The 20,496-nt window shown below is 46.9% G+C and overlaps 1 protein-coding gene across 2 annotated transcripts in view; it reads right to left on the reverse strand.

Annotated features, from left to right (window-relative positions):
• Positions 1 to 386: 386 nt before the first annotated feature.
• Positions 387 to 20,496, reverse strand: part of LOC116576044 (serine protease 42-like) — a 28,574-nt gene continuing 8,464 nt past the window's right edge. Inside the window, exons 5-7 of one of the 2 annotated variants that reach the window (XM_032317794.1) lie at positions 19,628 to 19,788; positions 18,174 to 18,377; positions 387 to 599 (exon numbers count right to left, since the gene is read on the reverse strand). In XM_032317794.1, the coding sequence (XP_032173685.1) occupies positions 567 to 599; positions 18,174 to 18,377; positions 19,628 to 19,788 (398 nt within the window). In that variant the 3' untranslated portion in view covers positions 387 to 566. Of the gene's footprint in view, positions 600 to 18,173; positions 18,378 to 18,517; positions 18,546 to 19,627; positions 19,789 to 20,496 lie in introns of those variants that run through there. The other variant, XM_032317803.1, reaches the window with a different exon arrangement.

Here is a 20,496-nt window from a genome sequence, read left to right on the forward strand (position 1 = left end):
CCAGGAGGGTCTTGTGGCAGGATCCGAGCTGGGTGATAGGGAAACATCCCCCAGCCCCAGACACCCCAGTCCCATGTGGAAACCCCAGGCCTCACACCTCAGCAGGGACATGGTGACACCCCCTCCCTCTCTCTCTCTCTGCACAATCAGCAAGCTGACTGCTTCAACGCAGGGTCAGGTGACAGCCTGAGACCACACCCAAGTCCCACGCTGTCTCACCACTCCTGAGGGCTCTTCTCTCGCAGAGGCTCTCCAAGATGACAAGCAAGCCCCGTGCTCCCCCTGGCAGGTCGGCCGGCTCTCAGCCTGGGGGATGTCTGACCCCCTCCTTCCAGGTGGGCAGGGCATAGCCAAGGTCGTGTGTGTGGCCTTGGTAGGTGACTGGGGCATCAGGCTGGGATGCTTTCGGGGCTCCAGCCTTGCTGCCAGTTCCTACTGTGTGGCTCTCTACAGGGTCAGGGGATGCCAACCAGAACTGGAGGAAAGGGCATTTGAGCAGGAGTGGGAGGTTGGAGGAGAGACCCGGTGTGAGACTCAGAAATAGGAGGGGGGGTGAGCCTGGGTGATCACGGGGCCACCAGGATGCCCAGGGGCAGCACCAGGCACAGAAGTGGGAGGAAGTCTGCTGAGTCCCAAGAGCAAGCCTGACTCAAGCGATCAATGACCCAGTCCTTGTAGAAACTAACTTCTGTATAAATTCCGGGAAGATTTTTGCGACCGCAGCCAATGCCCCAGCTCACAATCCCCACCTGGACCCATGTCTTATTAAGTTCACAGACCAGGGGCCCCCCAGAGTCTCCCTGGAGAAAGAGAAAGAAACAAAAACACAGGAATGGAAGAGAATCAACATCAGAACCGGCTGTTGGGGAGATGGGCATGCGTGGGGCTACCCAGGGACTCCCCTCCCCCAGACATCCACCAGCCCTAGGTTCCTGGGAATATCAGATTTAAGGGTTGAAAACTTTAGCAAACAAAATTCATATACCTATGCAAAAAATCATGTACCCAAAAAATGGAATATAACCCAAAATGTCTGTTGAGCTAATCATAATGAATAAAGTCTTTAACTGAGCACACTGCCTGTCACACAGAAGGGGTACAAAACATGTGATTTGCATTTTTGGTAATTTTCTGCCTGAATCTCCCCTCCTCTCCCAACCCCCTCTAAGCAGGCCAGCCAGCCGAGCTTTCGGCATTTTCCCCCTGGAAACCCCTTGACGTGAATTAAGGGTGAATGAAGGGGCCAGCGGATCCCTCAGGCCCCGGAAGCCTGCAAACGAGGAAATTGTGAGGGGACAACAAAGTGGCAAGACAGCCAAGGGCCCGTGAACTGACCTGGCAGGCATCCTTTCCTTGGGTACTGTAACCACAGACCATCCCTTCCTTGACTAGGTCGCTGCTAGTTTCCATCTCTGTTTGGAGCATCATGTTACATTTCTCATAACGGACAATGTTTAGCTCAGCCTCCTGTAGCCGTTTCACAACTTTTCCGGGTTGATCTGTGGAAATAATTTAGGAGCAGGTAGATCTGCCTAATGGAACAGAACAGGAGCCCCCAGCACCCACTCTTGGTCTCGATGCAGTGTGTCCACCTAGAGACACCCCATTAGGGAAGTGAATATGGTCCCCATTTGACACAGGAAGCAATGAGGCCCGAAGCAGATATCGGGGAGAGGAGGAGGTAGGACTCAAAACCAAGGCAGGCGAAGGAAGCACAGATCAGGACAGGAAGAGGTGAGGCCTTACCAACCCTGAGAAATCAAAACCAACTCTCTGTCCCTCTGAGTATCTTTAGGAATCATGACAGTTGTCCTGTCCATCGCAAAGTGGCTTTATTTTTGAGCAGGATCATAAATTCTTGGACAAGAAGTGTCCCAAAGGTATCAAATCCAACCTCTCCCCAGCGATGGAAAGCCCAACAGCCTCGCCAAGAGGAGTTTTCTGGGCTCTTTTCACTCACAGGAAGCTCCCCATCCACCAAGGCAAGGACTTCCGGTTGGGACACCTCCCGTGAGCAGAGCGAGCAACATCAGCACCCCCTGCGCTAAAATCCACCCTAGAGAGAACCAGCTTTGCTCCTCACCCGAGACCCCAGGTCCTGAAATTCTAATCAAAATGTGGAACACCAACTAATGACTCCCTACCGGCATCTCCCCCCCACCACCCGCTTGCTAAAAATGGCCTCCCTGCCTCCCCCTTGAGCTTGCAGGCCCACCGCTGGGCACAAGGCAGCCCCTTGCCTGGCCCGAGCTTCACGTCTTGCTTCAGTCTTACCTGCTTCATTGAGCTTCCCCCATCCAGTCACCCAGCACTCAGTACCACCTTGTACCATGAACGCCTTTTTGGGGAGGCACACAGGCTGCACGTGGGAGGAAAAATTCACAGGGAACTCAAGCAGAGCAAGGGCAATGTCATTCTCAATTATTCCGATAGGATTGTAATCTTGATGAATAACGATGTCTTGGACGGGGATCTCGATGGCCATTCTGGAGGTATGCTCCTCCATGAAGATGTCTCCCAGCTTTGCCGTGTACTCCACATGGCTGCAGAAAGATCCTAGGGCTCTACCCTCCCCTTCCTTATCTTCTGGGCCTTCCCAGCCTGGGCCTCTCTCCACCAACCACTGCCACCCCCCCCCCACCACCACGGCCCATCCCGGGACCCCTGATCAGTCTACCCAGTGGTGCTCCAAGTCTGGTTCCCTGGTGAGGAGCATCCGTGTTAGAGAGGCAGGTGCTCAGATCCCACTCTGGTCTGTATCAGAGACGGGCTGTTGAGGACCGGCCATCTGTGTTTTCACAAACTCTGCCGGTTTACCCATGCTTGGAAGTTTAAGCCCACCATTCTAGCCATATTGGTTTACTGCACTCCCCACTTCTTAAATATTCCCCCTTGTCCACATACTGGCTTGAAGCTAATCAGCACAAGCTTTGAACCCAGTTTGGGGTCTTAATCTTTCAGGCTACCAAGGGCCCTATGGTCACCTCCCATCCACCGCAGCCTGAAGGGCAGGATCTATGACCCTTCTTCTTCAGATGAGGGAAAGGAAGCTCAGGGAAGGGGACAGGACTGGCTCCAGGTCACAGAGCCCAGACACTCACCCAAATATGCAGTGGGCGGCAGTCAGCACCCACCGACTGGCAATGAGGGAGCCTCCGCACATGTGCATGTCATTGATCTGCAGGCTCACCTGCCAAGGCCACTTCCCCTCGGCCGCGGGGAATCCGCCCACTATCCTCATGGACCTCCGGCCGCATCCTGCGCAGGTCAGTCAAGGGAGGGGACCGAAAGTAAAGCCACTGACCGCACCACCCACAGAGCCGGGATAATGCTCAGAAGTCTAGAACCCTCAAAACAAGGCCATGTCCCCTCAGAGCCCCCACCCCACCCCCAGAGCAGCTCTGTATCCCCTAAGACTCCTCGGAGAAAGGCCACGTGTCCCCATCCGAGCTCAAGCGCAGGGTTGGGGCCACTCCAACTCCCACCCCCACTTCCCCGGGAAAAGCCATCTCCCCAGAGCAGGGTCCCGGCCCCCTCGGCCCCCTCGGCCCCGGCCAGTTCTCCGCGGCCCAGAAACATCACCTGCAGGAAACAGTTGCTTTGCCGTGGCCACAGCCCTGTACGGGCCAGAGGCACCTGGGGTGACCGCCACCACTTGGGGGGATGAGGCAGCCTCCTGGGGCCCCGGGGTCGCAGACTGTCCCTCAGCCCTCCACACGCTCGCGCCGGGGACCTCGTGGCCGCCCCCCGAGGACGACTGGGAGGTGGGCGCCGAGGAGAGTGGGGGCGACGCGGACCCGCTCTGCGCCCCACCGAGCCAGGGCTGGAGGAGCAGCAGCCAGAGCAGGAGTCCCGGGGAGCCGCCGCCCGGGGACGCCATGGGCTCGCCACGCCGCGCCTGTCTCCGCGCCCCCTCGCGGCGGCCCGCGGCCCTGCACTCGCGCAGGCGGGAAACCGGGTACCGCCGCGCCCCCTGGGGGACCTGACCGTCGGGGAGGCTTTCCGTTCCCGCGCACCCCACCCCGGCCCCCTCCTTCCGCCCGCTCGCCGCAGTGATCGGGCCTGCTGGGCGGACTTCGGACCGCTGCCCGGGGAGGCACCGACCGCTTGGAGATGACACTGTCCCTCCGCGGGGACAGAGCCCAGAGTCAAGGGCAAACGCAAACCACAGTGAGATCTCAGGACAGCGGGAACAGACGGGCCAGGAGAAACAATCGCGACAACACCCCGGACTGACGCGGGTGCAGAGGTCCTGCATCAGACGCTGTGGTAGGAAAGTAAAATACTACAGCTTCTCCAGCAGGCAGACTGGCAGTTTCTTATAAAACAAAATATGCCATTATGGTACGACTCAGTCATTGCATTCCTGGACACTGACCCCAGAGGAGTAAAGCTACACACACACACACACACACACACACACACACACACCTGTACGAATGATTTTAGTAGCTTTGTTCTGAATAGCCAACATCTGGAAACACCCTTATAGTAGACAGAATACGGACATCCCAAAGATGTCCCTATTCTAATCCCTGGAACCTATGAATATGTTACCTTACATGGCAAAAGGAACGTGAATAAATGAAAACTCTTTTTTTCCCCCTAATATTTTATTTATTTATTTGACAGAAATCACAGGCAGACAGAGAGGCAGGCAGAGAGAGAGGGGAGTAGGAAGCAGGCTCCCCGCTGAGCAGAGAGCCCAATGTGGGGCTCGATATGGGGCTCGATCCCAGGACCCAGAGATGACCTGATCCGAAGACATAGGCTTTAACCCACTAAGCTACCCAGGCGCCCCAGTAAGTGAAAACTCTTGAGCGGGGACATTATCCTGGAGTATGTGCATAAACGTGGCCGCCATGCTTGGCCATTCCTTCTATCAAGAAGTGAAGTCAGGCTGTGGTATGAGCAGTCTATCGCTGGGGCTCTAAGACCCTGCAAAGCCCGTGGTTACTAGAGTTTGCTGGGGTAGAGTAAAAAGGCTGTCAGGAGTCCCTGCTATGTCCTAATTATACAGTCACAGCATAGTCCTCAAGAGTACTAGAGCAAGGCCATAGTGTCTGCAGCAAAGAAATTTGAAAAGCAGCTCCTAGCCCCCTCCTGCACCCCAGTAGGAAACCAAGTGCCAGACCAAAGAACATCAAGTGACTGAGACTCCTGTGCCTCCTATCAGAAAGGAGATATTCAGCCAGACTAACCAAGTTGTCAACTCGGCTGGACAAAGCAATTCGTCGTTCAATGGACATGAGCCGTTTGGAATTGGGTTATTATGACAGGTCTTGAAGACACGAGGAAGCTGCACAAAAATAATAGATTTGACCTCCGTATCACCTGCTTGTATTGAATCAAAGTTTCGCCCTCTGTTCGTGCCCCTAGCCTTATAAGGAGCATCCTATGATCAGCCGATGAAAGAGGAGAAAACCAAGGCCTGGTTCACAGCTGGGCCCAAAATCTCGGTGCCAACTGGAGACAGATTGCTATTGCTCTAGAACCTCAATGTGATGGGGAGAGATCCTGTGCATAGAGCTTCAAACAGAACACCTGCTCATCGACTTGGTGTAAAAGGAGAAGTGGCCTGAGTAAGAATATATATGGACACCCGCACAGTAATGAATGAGTGACTGGTTGGAGCAAAACTCCAAGATCTGGGGAAGGAGCACATGAATGGACTAAGGGGAGCAGAAACAAAGTGTGTAACCTTGGGGTGCCTGGGTGTCTCAGTCGGTTAAGCGGTTAAGTGTCTGCCTTCAGCTCAGGTCATGATCCCAGGGTCCTGGGATTGAGTCCCGCATCAGGATCCCTGCTCAGCAGGGAGCATGCTTCTCTCTCCCTCTACATCTCCCCCAGCTCAGCTTGTTCTCTCTCTCTCAAATAAATAAAACTCTGAAAAAAAAAAAAAAGGATGTAGCCTTTTCTATTATGTGCCAGTTCCCACCAATGAGTAGCCACTCAACAACCAAGTGGATAAGACAACCCCCCCACACACACTAGAAATCAGCTGACACTCGTCCTTGTCAGCCTCCATGCTTGCACAGTGTGTCCATGAACAGAGTATTTGTGCTGGCACAATTGGATAAAGCAACACGGGCTTCCTCTTACCAGAACTGGTAGAGCTACTGTGGCTGTGGACAGTCCTATCTGTTAGCATCCAAAGTCAATGCCAGCCCCCCAAAATGCTACATCCCTGAAGGAGACCAACCAGCTATTTGGCGGCAGGATAATTATATTGATTTCTTTCCACCCTGGAGGACTAGCTGTTCGTTCTTACTGGATTCAATGCATTTCAGTACTCTGTAGTACTATGCTATGTAGGATCCCAAGACACTAAATCAGTGCCACAAGTCCACTGATAGTGGTTCTGGCAAAGGCATTATAGGCTGACAACACATTTTAGATTTCCAATAATTAAATACTTCTGTGACAACAGTAGTGATAGAAGTAAATGTGATTTTTTATATTGTGTAATGAAATGTGTCAACATTTGGTAAATCTAACTAACTAGGTAAACCAGTATTTTCCAAAGATTTTACAAAATTAGATATGGTATAAGAGCCATTCAAGGTGAAAGACCTATAGATTATAATGGAATGAGTACAGAAAGTTCAGAAAGTTTCATATGCTCCATTACGAGACATTGAACATTGGGAAGTCCTTAGTATTTCCTAACAATGCTACCATTTCTGGCCCACCTCGTGTCTCTACAGACCAATTTCCATCTGATATCATTTTGCTTCAACCTGAAGAACTTCAGAATCTCTTGAAGTCCAGGAAGGAATTCTCTGAGCTTTTGTTTTTAAACGTCTTTACTTCAATTTCATATTTGAAAGATATTTCCATTTGATGTAGAATTCTACACTCTTACTTGACGTCTTTTAACACTTGAAGAGGATCCTCTCTGTACTATCTTCTAACTTGCATTGTGTCTGGAGAGAAGTCTGCAATCATTCTTATCTCTTTTTTCTAAAGATTTTTTATTTTTAAATAATCCCTACACCCAGTGTGGGGCTTAAACTCACAACCCCAAGATCAAGAGTCACGTGCTCTACTGGCAGAGCCAGTCAGGTGCCCTGATCATTCTTATCTTTGTTCCTCTGTATAGAACATGTCTTTTTCCCAGTTGCTTTTCAACTCCAGCCCTGAGTTTCAAATAACAATTCAATGATTATGTTCGGCAGTGTGGTTTTTCTTTATGTTTACTTGGGGTCCGTTGTGCTTCCTGAAACTGTGGTTTTTAGTTTTTAATCAAACTTAGAAATTTTTCAGCAATTATTTGAATTCTTTGAAATTTTTTGAAGAATATCCTGTCTTCGGGTATTTCTGCTCCCACTGCTTTCTTCCATCCTTCTGTACTCCAATTTCTCAGGTAAGATCGCTTGATACCATCCCATAGGTCAAATCCTCAGGGTCCAATAACTTTTTTCAGCCTTTTCTTTTTTTTTTTTTTAAAGATTTTATTTATTTATTTGACAGAGAACACAAGTGGGCAGAAAGGCAGGCAGAGAGAGAGAGAGCCCGACGCGGGGCTCAATCCCAGGACCCTGGGATCATGACCTGGGCTGAAGGCAGAGGCCTTAACCTGCTGAGCCACCCAGGTGCCCCTTTTCAGCCTTTTCTTATCTGTGCTTCAGTTTGGATGTTTATATTAGACTGTGCCTTCGATTTCATTAATATTTTCCTCTGTAGTATCCAATCTGTGGTCAAACCCATCCAGCGAATTTCTCGCTGCAAGTGGTGTATTTTTCACCTCTAACAGTTCCATTTAGCTTTTTCTTTATATTCTCTTCTAGTCACATTCATGTTTTCTTTTTCTTTTTTTTAAGGTTTTATTTATTCATTTGACAGACAGAGATCACAAGTAGGCAGAGAGGCAGGCAGAGAGAGAGAGGGAGGAAGCAGGCTCCCTGCTGAGCAGAGAGCCTAATGCGGGGCTCGATCCCAGGACCCTGGAATCATGACCTGAGCCGAAGGCAGAGGCTTTAACCCACTGAGCAACCCAGGCGCCCTCATGTTTTTTTTTTTAAATCTTTGAGCAAATTTAGAATACTAACACTAGGTGTTTTATTAACTTTTTAAGATTTTATTTATTTATTTTTAGAGAGATAGTACGAGAAAGGGAATGCGTGAGCCAGAGGCAGGGTAGAGGGAGAGGGGGAGAATCTCAAGCAGACTTCATGCTGAACTCATAGCCCACCCCAGGGGTTCCATCCCCGGACTCTGAGCTTATGACCTGAGCAGAAACCAAGAGTTGGATGCTTAACTGAGTGAACCATCCAGGCACCCTAGTAACAGGTGTTTTAAAGTTCTTGTCTACTATTTCTGTATTTGTTTCTATTGATGGGTTTACCTCCTTGTTATAGGTCTAGTGATTTTTAATGAATGCTGAACACTATTAATATTACATTGTGGACTATTTGACTTGTATGTTCTTTCTTTAAGGAGTGTGGAAATTTGGCAGGCAGCTAAATTACTTGCAGTTCATCGTGGTCCATTTGAAGTTTTGTTGTTGTTGTTGTTGTTGTTGTTTTTAATGTTCAGTTAGCCAACATATCACATCATTTGTTTTTGTTGTAGTGTTCAACAATTCATTAGTTGAGCATAACACCCAGGGCTCATCACAAGACATGCCCTCCTTAATACCCATCACCCGGAGTTGGTTTTTAAGCTTTGTTAGGATGAGTCTAGAATAGCCTTTATTCTAGGACTACCTTACCTTAATACTAAGGTGCAAGGCTTGTGACGTCTCTACTGATTGCCTGAGTATTGGCTGAGGTCCTTGCTCTCTGGATGGATGAACCTTGAATCTCCCAGCACTGTGTGAGCTCTCTGAGCAGTTCATCCTGTACTCCCCACCGCCCCTCCCCCACCTGTCCCCTGCCAGCTGTTCTTTGCCTTGTGTGTAACCTATGTGTGCGTGCATTCGTATTCAGCCAAAGACTGAAGAGGGTGTTCTGCAAAATTCTGGAGTTGTTTCTCTGCATATCTCCATCCTGTACAGCAGGAATCGACAAACTTGCCCTATAAAAGACACTAAATATTTTAAGCGTTGCAGGCCACATGTGGACTCTGCCATATATGCATTTTAATAAAAAGCAACTCTTGGGGCGCCTGGGTGGCTCAGTCAGTTAAGCATCTCAGGATCCTGGGATAGAGTCCCGCCATCAGGCTCCCTGCTCAGCAGGGAATCTGCTTCTCCCTCTTCCTCTGTCTCTCCCTCTGCCTGCTGCTCTGCCTGCCTGTGCTGTCTCTCCCTTTGACTCTGTCAAGTAAATAACTAAAATATTTTTTTAAATGAAAATAAAAAACTCTTTAAAACTGTGTAAATCAAAAAAAAAAAAAAAACTGTGTAAATCATTTGAGGCGCCTGGGTGGCTCAGTGGGTTGAAGCCTCTGCCTTCAGCTCAGGTCATGATCTCAGGGTCCTGGGGTTGAGCCCCGAGTTGGGCTCTCTGCTCAGGAGGGAGCCTGCTTCCCCCTCTCTCTCTGCCGGCCTCTCTGCCTACTTGTGATCTCTGTCTGTCAAATAAATAAATAAAATATTTTTTTAATTAAAAATTTTTTTAAAACTGTGTAAATCATTCTTAGTCCTATACAAAAACAGCCTGTGTCTGGAATTAGCCCACAAACCATAGCCTGCTAAGCCCTGCTCTACAGGATTCTGACCTGGAAACTCCAGATGCCTGGCCCTCCTGAGCCCTAGTCTGTCTCCTTAACTTAGTGTTATCATTGTGTTCTGTTTGGGCTTCCCTGTTTCATGTGAAAACTGCCTCTGCTTAGGAAGCCAGGATGACTGTAGTGTTCAACTCACTTGCCCTTCTCCCTAGGGTCCTCGTCCTACATTATCATACAGTGCTAACTCTTAACAACTCTAGTTCTAGCAGAACAGCTGGTTTTCCACATATACAATCAGTGGATTTTCACTTTTGATTAAGAGTAATTCCACATCATTATGTATCTTTTGAATTACCTGTGTCACCTGCAAGAGTTATGACCTTGGATGTCAACGATTCATGTGTAAATGTATTTGTCAATAATTCGTGTGTAAATGTATTTTTCTTAACTCATAATGCCAGTTTTCAAATTAATTTTACCAAACCATACTCCCGCCGTCAGTAGATGAATCTTTCTATTAATCTCCACTCATCCCAACAGTTATTGCCACAGTTCTGTTTTTTCCCACATGGTGAGCATAAAATTATATCTTGCTATGGCTTTAATTTGCATTTCCCTAGAGTATATGTTCATGTCTTTCCTGGACATTTGTGCTGTCTTTTTATAAAATGTTTGTAACATCTGCCCAATTTTATATTTGGATTGTTTTTGAAATACTTCTTATTGAGGTTTTTGTTTTTAATGCATGCTAATTCTTTGTTGGTAAATGCAATGCTCCCAATATCATTTCACAACCATAAACTTGTCTTTTCACTTCATTACATCTTTTTCTTTATCATTTATGCTTTTCGTGTCTGCTTTTAAAAAGCTTTCCCTAGGGTTGCCTGGGTGGCTCAGTCACTTGAGCATCTGCCTTCCGCTCAGGTCATGATCCCAGAGTCCCAGGGTCAAGCCCCACATTGGGCTCCTCACTCAGTGGGGAGTCTGTTTCTCACTCTGACCCTCCCCCCTCTCTTGTTCTCTCTCTCTCAAATAAATAAAATCTTTTTTTTTAAGCCTTCCCTATTCTGAGGTCTTAAAGATATTGTCCTGTATTTTCTTCTAAAAGCTTTAGAGTTTTGTTTTTTATGTTTTGTCTTTTAGCCAAGTATTTTTTTTGTTTATAGTGAGATAGGAATTCAGTTTTATTTATTTTCCATTTAACCTTTTATCTCAGCATCATGTACTGAATGGCCCATTATTATTTTTTTAAATTAAAGTATAGTTAACATATTCTTAATTACTAGAGATTTTGAGTAGCAGTACATGACAGGATGCATTCTCCCATCTTGACTTCTTCTTTAGGGTTTTGGCTCTTTTTGGTACTCCATATAAACTTTAGGATAAGTTTGACAATTTTTTTTTTAACTGTTGAAAGTTCTATTCAAATACGCATTGAATCTAAAGAGCATTTGGGGGAGAACTGACATCTGCGTGGTATTGAGCTTCCTTGCTCATGAATTTGGTGCATCTCTATTTAGGTCTTCCTTCACAGCCTTCAATAAAATTTCATAAATTTTCCCATAAAGTCACACATGTCTTTCAGAAACACAATTTTACATTATTCTCCTAGTCAACAATCTTATCAAATTGTTTTATCAGTTTTGATAATTCATAGATTCTTTGGGGGGCTTCTATATTGAAAAAAAGAAAACCTACAAATTAGAAGTTACTGTGTGACACAGTCATGCTTTTAAATATTTGCTATTACTTGTTTCTTTACTCACTGTGTTCATTAGGATACAGGCTAAGGTGCGGTAACAGAGATGTCCCGATATACAGTTTCTTTCTCTCTTGCTTCACAGTCTAAACGTAGGCAGCCAAGTCCAGTTCTGTCACCCTTCACACAGGCACACCTCTCAACATCCAAAACTGCATCTCCATCTTCCTCCTCTTCCAATTTAGAAAGGGGAAAGAGCCAAAAACCATACTCGTGTCCTTTTGAAGGACATCCCCCCAACAGCACATACTTCTACTTACCTCTCATGGAACATAACTTAAATCCATGGTCACCCTAAGCTTCAGGGGAAGCTGAGAATGGCAGTTGTTAGGTGCATAGGCACCCAGATCTCCTGGGATCCACTCTACCTGTTCTGGTGTACCTACCTGCCAACTGCTCTGGGCATTGTTACTAGGAATTCACACCTGCATCCTTCTGAGGAGGCTTCCCCTCGAGCACATGGAGCCACAGGACGGAAGGTGATGAGGAGTTGTATTCCTATCTCCCAACCCTCCAGTCAGCCTACAGCCAAAGACAGAGTGGGGCAGGGCACGAAAGCCCAGCTCCCTTGCCTTAAGTCTGGATGAATTCTAGAACATAGATACCAGGATCTTGCTCAGCCTAGACTTCACCTGTAATCACATTCTTAGTAAATTTCTTGACCTTTCCTATCCTGCTTCCCTCACATCCCTATAGGTTTTTCTTGAAAATAACTCTCTCTCTTTTTTAAAGATTTTATTTATTCTTTTGACAGACAGAGATCACAAGTAGGCAGAGAGGCAGGCAGAGAGAGAGAGGGAAGCAGGCTCCCTGCTGAGCAGAGAACCTGATGCGGGACTCGAACCCAGGACCCTGAGATCATGGCCTGAGCCGAAGGCAGAGGCTTTAACCCACTGAGCCACCCAGGTGCCTCAAAAATAACTCTCTTAATAAGTTACTTGAACACGAATGCCTGCCCCCAAATTTGCTCATAGCCCAGTAGATGCTGGAGCTGGCTTGTCCCAGCTCATGAAAGCAGACTTGTGATTGTCAGGAATTTTATGAGCTGGCTGTTAAACACAGTCATTATTAAAATTTAAATTATAAAATCTATAATTAAAGAAGTTACACTAAAAACAGAGGTAATAAATACTCCAAATTCATTACATCCTAGTCATTTTCCTGAATTTGCTAACTACCTGTGCTCTTGAGGTTAGGGCTACTATAGCTGTATGGTAGAACTTCTATCTAATGGTATACTTCTCTTCCCAAGTCCAGATTCAGTAATGTGATGTTGGTAGCTTAAAATCAGTCATGGTGCGGGCACCTGGGTGACTCAGGTGGTTAAGCGTCTGCCTTCGTCATGATCCCCAGGTCCTGGGATTGAAGCCCTGCATTGCATCAGGCTCCTTGCTCAGGGGGGAGTCTGCTTCTCCTCCCTGCTCTGCCCCTACCCTCTGCTTGGGCTCTCTCTGACACCCTCTCCCTGTCATTCTTTCTCAAATAAATAAACAAAATCTGGAAGGAAGGAAGGAAGGAAGGAAGGAAGGAAGGAAGGAAGGAAGGAAGAAAGGAAGGGAGAGAGAAAAAAAAAAAGAAAGAAGCCATAGTGGAAGTATTTATATTATGGAAATCTAATAAATGTTACAAATCTGGGCTTTTTTTCCCCCTCCAGAGATGCTTGTTAAATATCTGCTGGCACAACACTAGAATGACCTAAAACATCAGGTCATTTCATAAGACATGTATCATTCAAGAGGAAGAGAATAGACATTGGGGCCAAACTAGAATATGTCATATTAGCTTTTTTTTTTTTTTTTTTAACTAGGAAAAATTTGCATATGGTTAAATAAACCTTAAGTGCACAATCTACTGTTTAATTAATATATATATCCATATAACCACCACTTTGATCAAGCTATAAATCATTTTGAAACCCCAGAAAATGCCTTTGTGCCCTCCTCACATGCATCATAAGCAACCAGTGATCACCCAGTGTACCTATATGGTCTTCATAGAAATGGAATCAGAAATCTGTATTCTTTGGGTCTGGCTTCTTTCACTCAACATGTTTTTTAATTTCCATCCATGTTCTTGGGTCTATCAACAGTGTATTCTTTTTTATTGCCAAGTAGCATTTTCACTGATTATCATTTATCGGTTGGCAGACACTTGAGTTGTTTCCAGATTCTGGCTATTATGAATAAAGATGCTATGAACGTTCATATATAAGTCTCTGAGTGGATATTTCTGCTCTTTTCGTCCAGCCTGTGGCTTCGGTTTTTCACTTTCTTAACAGTTTCTTTTAAGGAGCAGAATATTTTCATTTTGATGAAATCCAACCATTTATTTTCTTGTGTAGGTCATGCTTTTTGTGTCCTGTCTAAGCAATCTTTGCCAACTCAAGGGTCACAGAGACTTTTCTTCCTTGTTCTAGAAGTTTTCTAGATGTAGACTTTCCGTGTAGTTCTATAATCCATTTTAAGTAATTTTTTACATGCAATGCAAAGTTAAGATTCAGAGATTTGTTTTGTTTTGTTTTTACATAGGAATCTCCCATTGTGCCAGTTATCATTTATTTAAAAGACTATCCTTGGGGCGCCTGGGTGGCTCAGTTCATGATCCCAGGGAACTGGGATGGAGCCCAGCATTGGGCTCCCTGCCTGGTGGGAAGCCTGCTTCTCCCTCTCCCACTCCCCCTGATTGTGTTCCCTCTCTTGCTGTGTCTCTCTCTGCCAAAATAAATAAATTAAATCTTTTAAATAAGTAAATAAATAAAATTTTAAAAAATAAAATACTGTCCTTTTCTACATTGAATTGCCTCAGTACCATTGTTGAAACCAATTTGCCATATATGTGTGGAGCTATAGCTAGTCTCTCTATCCTGTTCCACTGACCCATATGTCTGCCCTTGTGCCAATACCATACTGCCTTGACTACTACACTTCTATGGTAAGTCTTGAAGTATAAGAGTTTTCTTTTTATTATTATTATTATTATTATTATTATTATTATATCCTTTGCTTTTCTGTATACATTTTAGAATCAGCTTGTCAATTTCTACACAAATCTCCACCTTGAGAAACATGAAGAAATTGGGAGGTGTAACATTACTGACTTTCAAGACTCACTATAAAAGCTACAGTAACTAGGGCACTGTAAAATTGGCATAAGAATATACAGATAAATATATATATATATATACATATATATATATATACACACATATATATATATATATATATATATATACACACACACACAAACAGATAAGGAACTAAATAGGGAATCCATAAAGAGATGCACATATATGATGTCAATTTTGGATGAAGCACCAATGTAAGTCAATGTGAAAATAAATGTATTTCCAGTAAATGGTACCGGAACTGGATAAGCATTAAAGATACAGAAAAATATACTTTCATCCCTGTGTCTCATACCATCTCCCAAATTAGTTTGTAGACCACAGACCTAAACATGAAAGCTAAAATTATAAAGTTTCCAGAAGAAATAAATAGAAGAAAAAGCCTCACAGCCCCCAGCTAAAAAGTGAAAAGAGTCACAGACTTAGGATTCTACTCAGAATACAGGAAGGCTACTTAAAAGTCAGCAATTTAAAAAAAAAAAAAAGCATCCTATTTAAAGATGGACAAAAGAGCTGAAAACATAACTTCATAGAAGATATGCATATGACCAGTAGTACATAAAAAGATGCTCAACATCATTATCTACAGGGAAACAGAAATAAAAAACCTAATGCTGTACCATTTCATATCTATTAGAATTGGGAAAAAAAAAGAAAAAAAAAAAAGCCTGAGGACGGATGAGGGTATGGATCAACCGGAACTCTCATTTATTGCTGGGAGTAGTGTAAAATGGTACAAATAATTCGGAAGACTCTTAGGAAATTTCTAATAACAACCTTTCGTTAATCTCATGAACCAGCAGTTCTGCTCCTAGGTTGATTCCCAAAAGAAGGGAAAGTATATAGATACAAAAAAAATCTTGTACTAGAATGCTTATTAGCAGCTTCATTCATAATACCTCAAACTGGAAACAACCCAAGTGTCCATCAGCAGGAGACTAAGCCAATGGTGGAATGTGTGGGAATATTACTACTCCCCAGTAAAAAAGAATGAACTAGGGGCACCTGGGTGGTTCGGTCAGTTAAGCATCTGCCTTCGACTCAGGTCATGATCTCAGGGTTGGGAGATCGAGCCCCGCATCAGGTTCCCTGCTGGGTGTGGAGCCTGCTTAAGACTCTCTCTCTCGGGGCGCCTGGGTGGTTCAGTGGATTAAAGCCTCTGCCTTCAGCTTGGGTCATGATCCCAGGGTCCTGGAATTGAGCCCCGCATCGGGCTCTCTGCTCAGCGGGGAGCCTGCTTCCTCCTCTCTCTCTCCCTGCCTCTCTGCCTACTTGTAGATCTCTGTCAAATAAATAAATAAAATCTTTAAAAAAAAAAAGAGATTCCCTCTCTCACTCTCCCTCAGACCCCCACCCCACCTCCCACTCTTAAAAAAAAAAATGAGGTTCAATAATATGCAAATAATCTGATCATCAGAACCGTGGTTACTTCTGGGAGGGGATGATTAGAAAGGGATATAAGAGAATATCCTGGATTAATGCAAATGTTTTCAATCCTGATTTGGAGACATTAGCATGGGGGAATACCTCTGTTAAAACTCATAAAATTGTATATTGCAATGTGTACCTTTTACTCTATATAAATTATACCCCAATACAGAAAATAATATAGAAATGCATTAAGAAAGAACAGTCATTCGTGAACATAAGCTTTTAACCTTATCAATTTTGGAAAAATGAACAGAGAAAGAAGCCATAGTGTATAGTGAAGTGGGAATTAAAAAGAAGTTAGTCTAGGGGCGCCTGGGTGGCTCAGTCAGTTAAGTGTCTGACTCCTGATTTCATCTCAGGGTCCTGAGATGGAGCCCAGCGCTGGGTTCTGCACTCAGCAGGGCATCTTCTTAAGATTCTCCCTCTCCCTCTGCCTCTCACCCCCTCCCTAAAAAAATTTTTTTTTAATTAGTCTAAATAAATGACTTTTAAAACTTATATTCATAACAATCCAGAAATAAAGCTCCACATGGTTGGTTAGAATGAGGTTTTTCTATAAGTAACTGAGACGGAAGAGAACAATGGCTTAATTAAAGAGTTTCTTTTCCTGTCGCATGAAGAGCTGTGACAGCAGCCCTGCAAATTCCAAGGAGCCAAGTTCCTTCTAAATTCCTGCTCCATACCCTTAGCTCCAGACCTCCATACCCTCGTGTCCCAAGATCAGTGCTCAAGCTCTGGTCCCCGTGTACGCCTTCCAGCCAGGAGACAAGAAAGAGAGCTGAAGAAGGGCTCGTCCCCCAAATTCACCAACATTTCGGTCTGTATTTTATTGGCCAGAATTCGTGCCACACTTAGGTGGGTGGGACTTGGAAAGACAGTCCTTATTCTGACTGGCTATGTGTCCAGAAGGAAGGGAATGAAAAGTGTGAGATGTGGCTATTATGGATCTAATCACTTCTTTATTCACCTAAATATTCACAGGCACTTTCTCCTCACATGCAACAGGCACTAATCCCCTGCTAAAAGAAAGGAACCTCAAGGTTTTGAGATGGGGGAAGGAAATCAGTAACAGTGGGGTAAAGGTGACAAACAGCTATTCTGGGATGGCAGGGTCCGGCACACACATGGTGAGTACTCAGCCTGTCTCCTGCCTGAGCCTCGGCCCCGTGTCCTTCAGAGCTGGGTCAAGGTCATGGTGCTCAAGGCTCCATCTAACTCCAACAGGCAGAAAGTATGGGCTGCTGTTCGAAGGCACTGCCCTAACCCCTCTCAAGCTTCCACTCTCTCTCTCATGTCTTCTCCCCAGAGGCAATGGCCAGCAAACTCAGCTACGAAGCTCCCTAAAGAGATGCTGGTGGCCACGAGGGGCACAGCAGCAGGACCCAAGTCGGACTCGGATCAGAGTAGGTGAAGGCCTCCCCTCTCATTCTAGAGTTTCCAAAGCATCGCAAACACATCCCTAAATTAAATGTGAGATAACTTTTCCTCAGTGTCCCCACACCTCCACATCAGGAGAGATACAGAACACGCAAGTGACAATCCAAACATTTATTCAGTTGACATCGGAGATCTCCACACTCCTCAGTCCCTCCACATAGCTTGGGCTGAGCCTGGATGGGACCACTAGAGACTGAGGAAGGGGGGCCCATCACGGGGTTGCCGCAGGAGCACCTGTATGGCAGGATCCGCGCTGGGTGCTAGGGAAACGTCTCCCAGACTCAGGCACCCCAGTCCAATGTGGAAACCCCAGGCCTCACACCTCAGCAGGGACATGGTGACACCCCCTCCCTCTCTCTCTCTCTGCACAATCAGCAAGCTGACGGCTTCAACACAGGGTCAGGTGACAGCCTGAGACCACACCCAGGTCCCACGCTGTCTCACCGCTCCTGAGGGCTCTTCTCTCGCAGAGGTTCTCCAAGATGACAAGGAAGCCCCGCACTCCCCCTGGCAGGTTGGCCGGCTCTCAGGCTGGGATGCCTGACCCCATCCTTCCAGGAGGGCAAAGGTATAGCCAAGGTTGTGCAGGTGACTGGGGCATCAGGCTGGGATGCTTTCGGGGCTCCAGCCTTGCTGCCAGTTCCTACTGTGTGGCTCTCTACTGGGTCAGGGGATGCCAACCAGAACTGGAGGAAAGGGCATCTGAGCAGGAGTGGGAGGTCGGAGGAGAGACCCGGTGTGAGACTCAGAAATAGGAGGGGGGGTGAGCCTGGGTGATCACGGGGCCACCAGGATGCCCAGGGGCAGCACCAGGCACAGAAGTGGGATGAGGAACACCACCGGATACAAAAAGGAGGCCTGATTAATCACTCCGGCTATCCACTCCGCATAGACAGCAAGATCTGTATAAACTCCGGGCATATTTCCACGACCGCAGCCAATGCCCCAGCTCACGACTCCCACCTGGACCCACGTTTCCTTAAATTTACAGACCAGAGGGCCCCCAGAGTCTCCCTGGAGAAAGAGAAAGAGACGAATGCAGGACTAGAAGGCCACCCACATCAGAGCAGGCTGACTGCTGTGTAAGGCACTGGGCAGTCAGGCACGGGGGGGGGGGGGGGGGGGGGGGGGGGGGGCCTTCCCCAGGGACCTACCGGGCCCAGCCTTCTGTGAACCTGAGAACTGAGAATTGAAAAGTTAATGGGAAGGGGTGCCTGGCTGGCTCAACCCTAATCTCGGGGTTGTAAGTTTGAGCCCCACACTGGGTATAGAGAGTACTTAAAAATAAAATCTTCAAAAAAAAAAAAAAGAAAGAAAGAAAGAAAGAAAGAGAGAAAGAAAAGAAAAGAAAAAGAAAGGGATGACGGAAGAAAGGGAGGGAGGCAGGAAAGGAAACATTAATGGGAAAATTTTGCTATCCTTGGGAGGCTATTATAACTGGTCGTTTCCCATACCATACTAGCTATTAAGCATTTTGAATATCACATCTGCATGAGAGTCCCCTAAATCCATACATCTAGCTTAAAATTTCTCTAAAACTCCTAGCCCATACAGCCAGCTCTCTCCGTATCTGATGCCCCACTTCCAGACATCCCATAGACACCCCAACGGATGCAGAACCCGCATGTCCTTTCCCAGACCTGCTCGGGGGCCCCCGCCCCCCACCAACCAGCTCAGACAGAAACAGAACCCTCCAAACCTCTCCCTCGCCCCCACCCTCCCAGCAGTCAGTCACCAGGAACTCAGGATCCAACTTCAGACACACCCCCTTCACCCCCTCACCGCCCCAGGTCCCGCTCGGGACTCTGCGTCATCACCTAGATGATGGATGCAAACACCTAGCCTACAGTCCTGCCCGGATGGCATCGAGAAACTCGGCCCAGCGCCCCAGGCCACGCAGAACCCGACTCCAGCCCTGTTCTCTGGTCCCCTCATTGCTCCAGACCTGGAAGGTGGGCCCTACACGTGGCAAGTTCCCTCACACCTCGGAGCCACCGTCCGTGCTGCTCCCTCTCCCTACAGTGCTGTTCTCCTCTTTCCAAGAAATCGCAAGACTCATCCTCTGAGTCCAGGCTCAAACACCCCCTCCTCCAGAAGGCACTCGACGCGGGAAGAAGAGGACGGGCCAGGTTCTGCTCATGAATCTCCTTCGAGAAGGAGCGAAAGGAGGTAGAGGCAGGTCACCCAAGCCCTGGCACCTGGGAATGAGGAAGCTTGGAGGGGTCACCCTCAATGTGCAGATGCAACAGGGTCCGCAAAGTTACCTGACAAGAATCCTTTCCAGCTCCTTTATAGCCACAGAGCATCCCCTCCAGGACTCTGTTCTTCTTTGTTGCCATGACTTCCTGAACCATCTCATTGCACCTTTCATGGAGGATAATGTTTTGGTCGACCTCCTGGAGAACACCCGTAATGTGGTCGCCATCTACGGGGGAAGAAGAAACTCGGCAGTCGGTGGCTTGTGCGCAGGTGGACGGTGAGCCCCTCGGCACCTAGCTTCCCCTTCGAAAAAGGCAGGGCCGTGGGTTCTGTGCCCCTTTGACAGTGGAGGAAATGGGGCACCAAAGTGGACATGGGAAGAAAAGGAGGTAAGAACTAATAAAGTCAAGATGGCATAGAGAAGGACCAATCCTGACGGGAAGAGGGCAAGGCCTTCCCAGCCCGAGAAATGATAACCAAGCCCCTGTTGTACCAACAGTAAGAGTGACAGGGATCCCATGCATCAGAAGTATCTTTACTCTCGAGCAGGTTCACAGACTCAAGAATGGGGAGTGTCCCCAAGTTACCAACCCAGCCTCTTCCCAGAGATGGGAGGCCCTGCAGCCTCAGCAACAGAGAGACCTTCTGCCCCTAAAGGGACGGAGAGCTCCCTGACAAGCAAGGCCAGTACTTTTCAGAGACTGGACAGTTCTGACTGGCAAACAATTCGTCACCTGCTGAGCAGAAACCCACCCCGGAAGAACACCAAGGCCTCTGGCTCCATCCCCAGGGAACCTAAAAATACCCCCAAACCAGCCAGGCGTGGTGCCTCACCAACCTACAGAAAAAGACTTCCCCCAGGTATCTCTTCTCCTGAGAGAGCTCCAGGTCCCAGGACCTGTGCCTTTCCTAAACAGCTACCATGAAATATTTG

The sequence above is a fragment of the Mustela erminea genome, chromosome 1, assembly GCF_009829155.1.
Source record: "Mustela erminea isolate mMusErm1 chromosome 1, mMusErm1.Pri, whole genome shotgun sequence".
Lineage (NCBI taxonomy): Eukaryota > Metazoa > Chordata > Mammalia > Carnivora > Mustelidae > Mustela > Mustela erminea.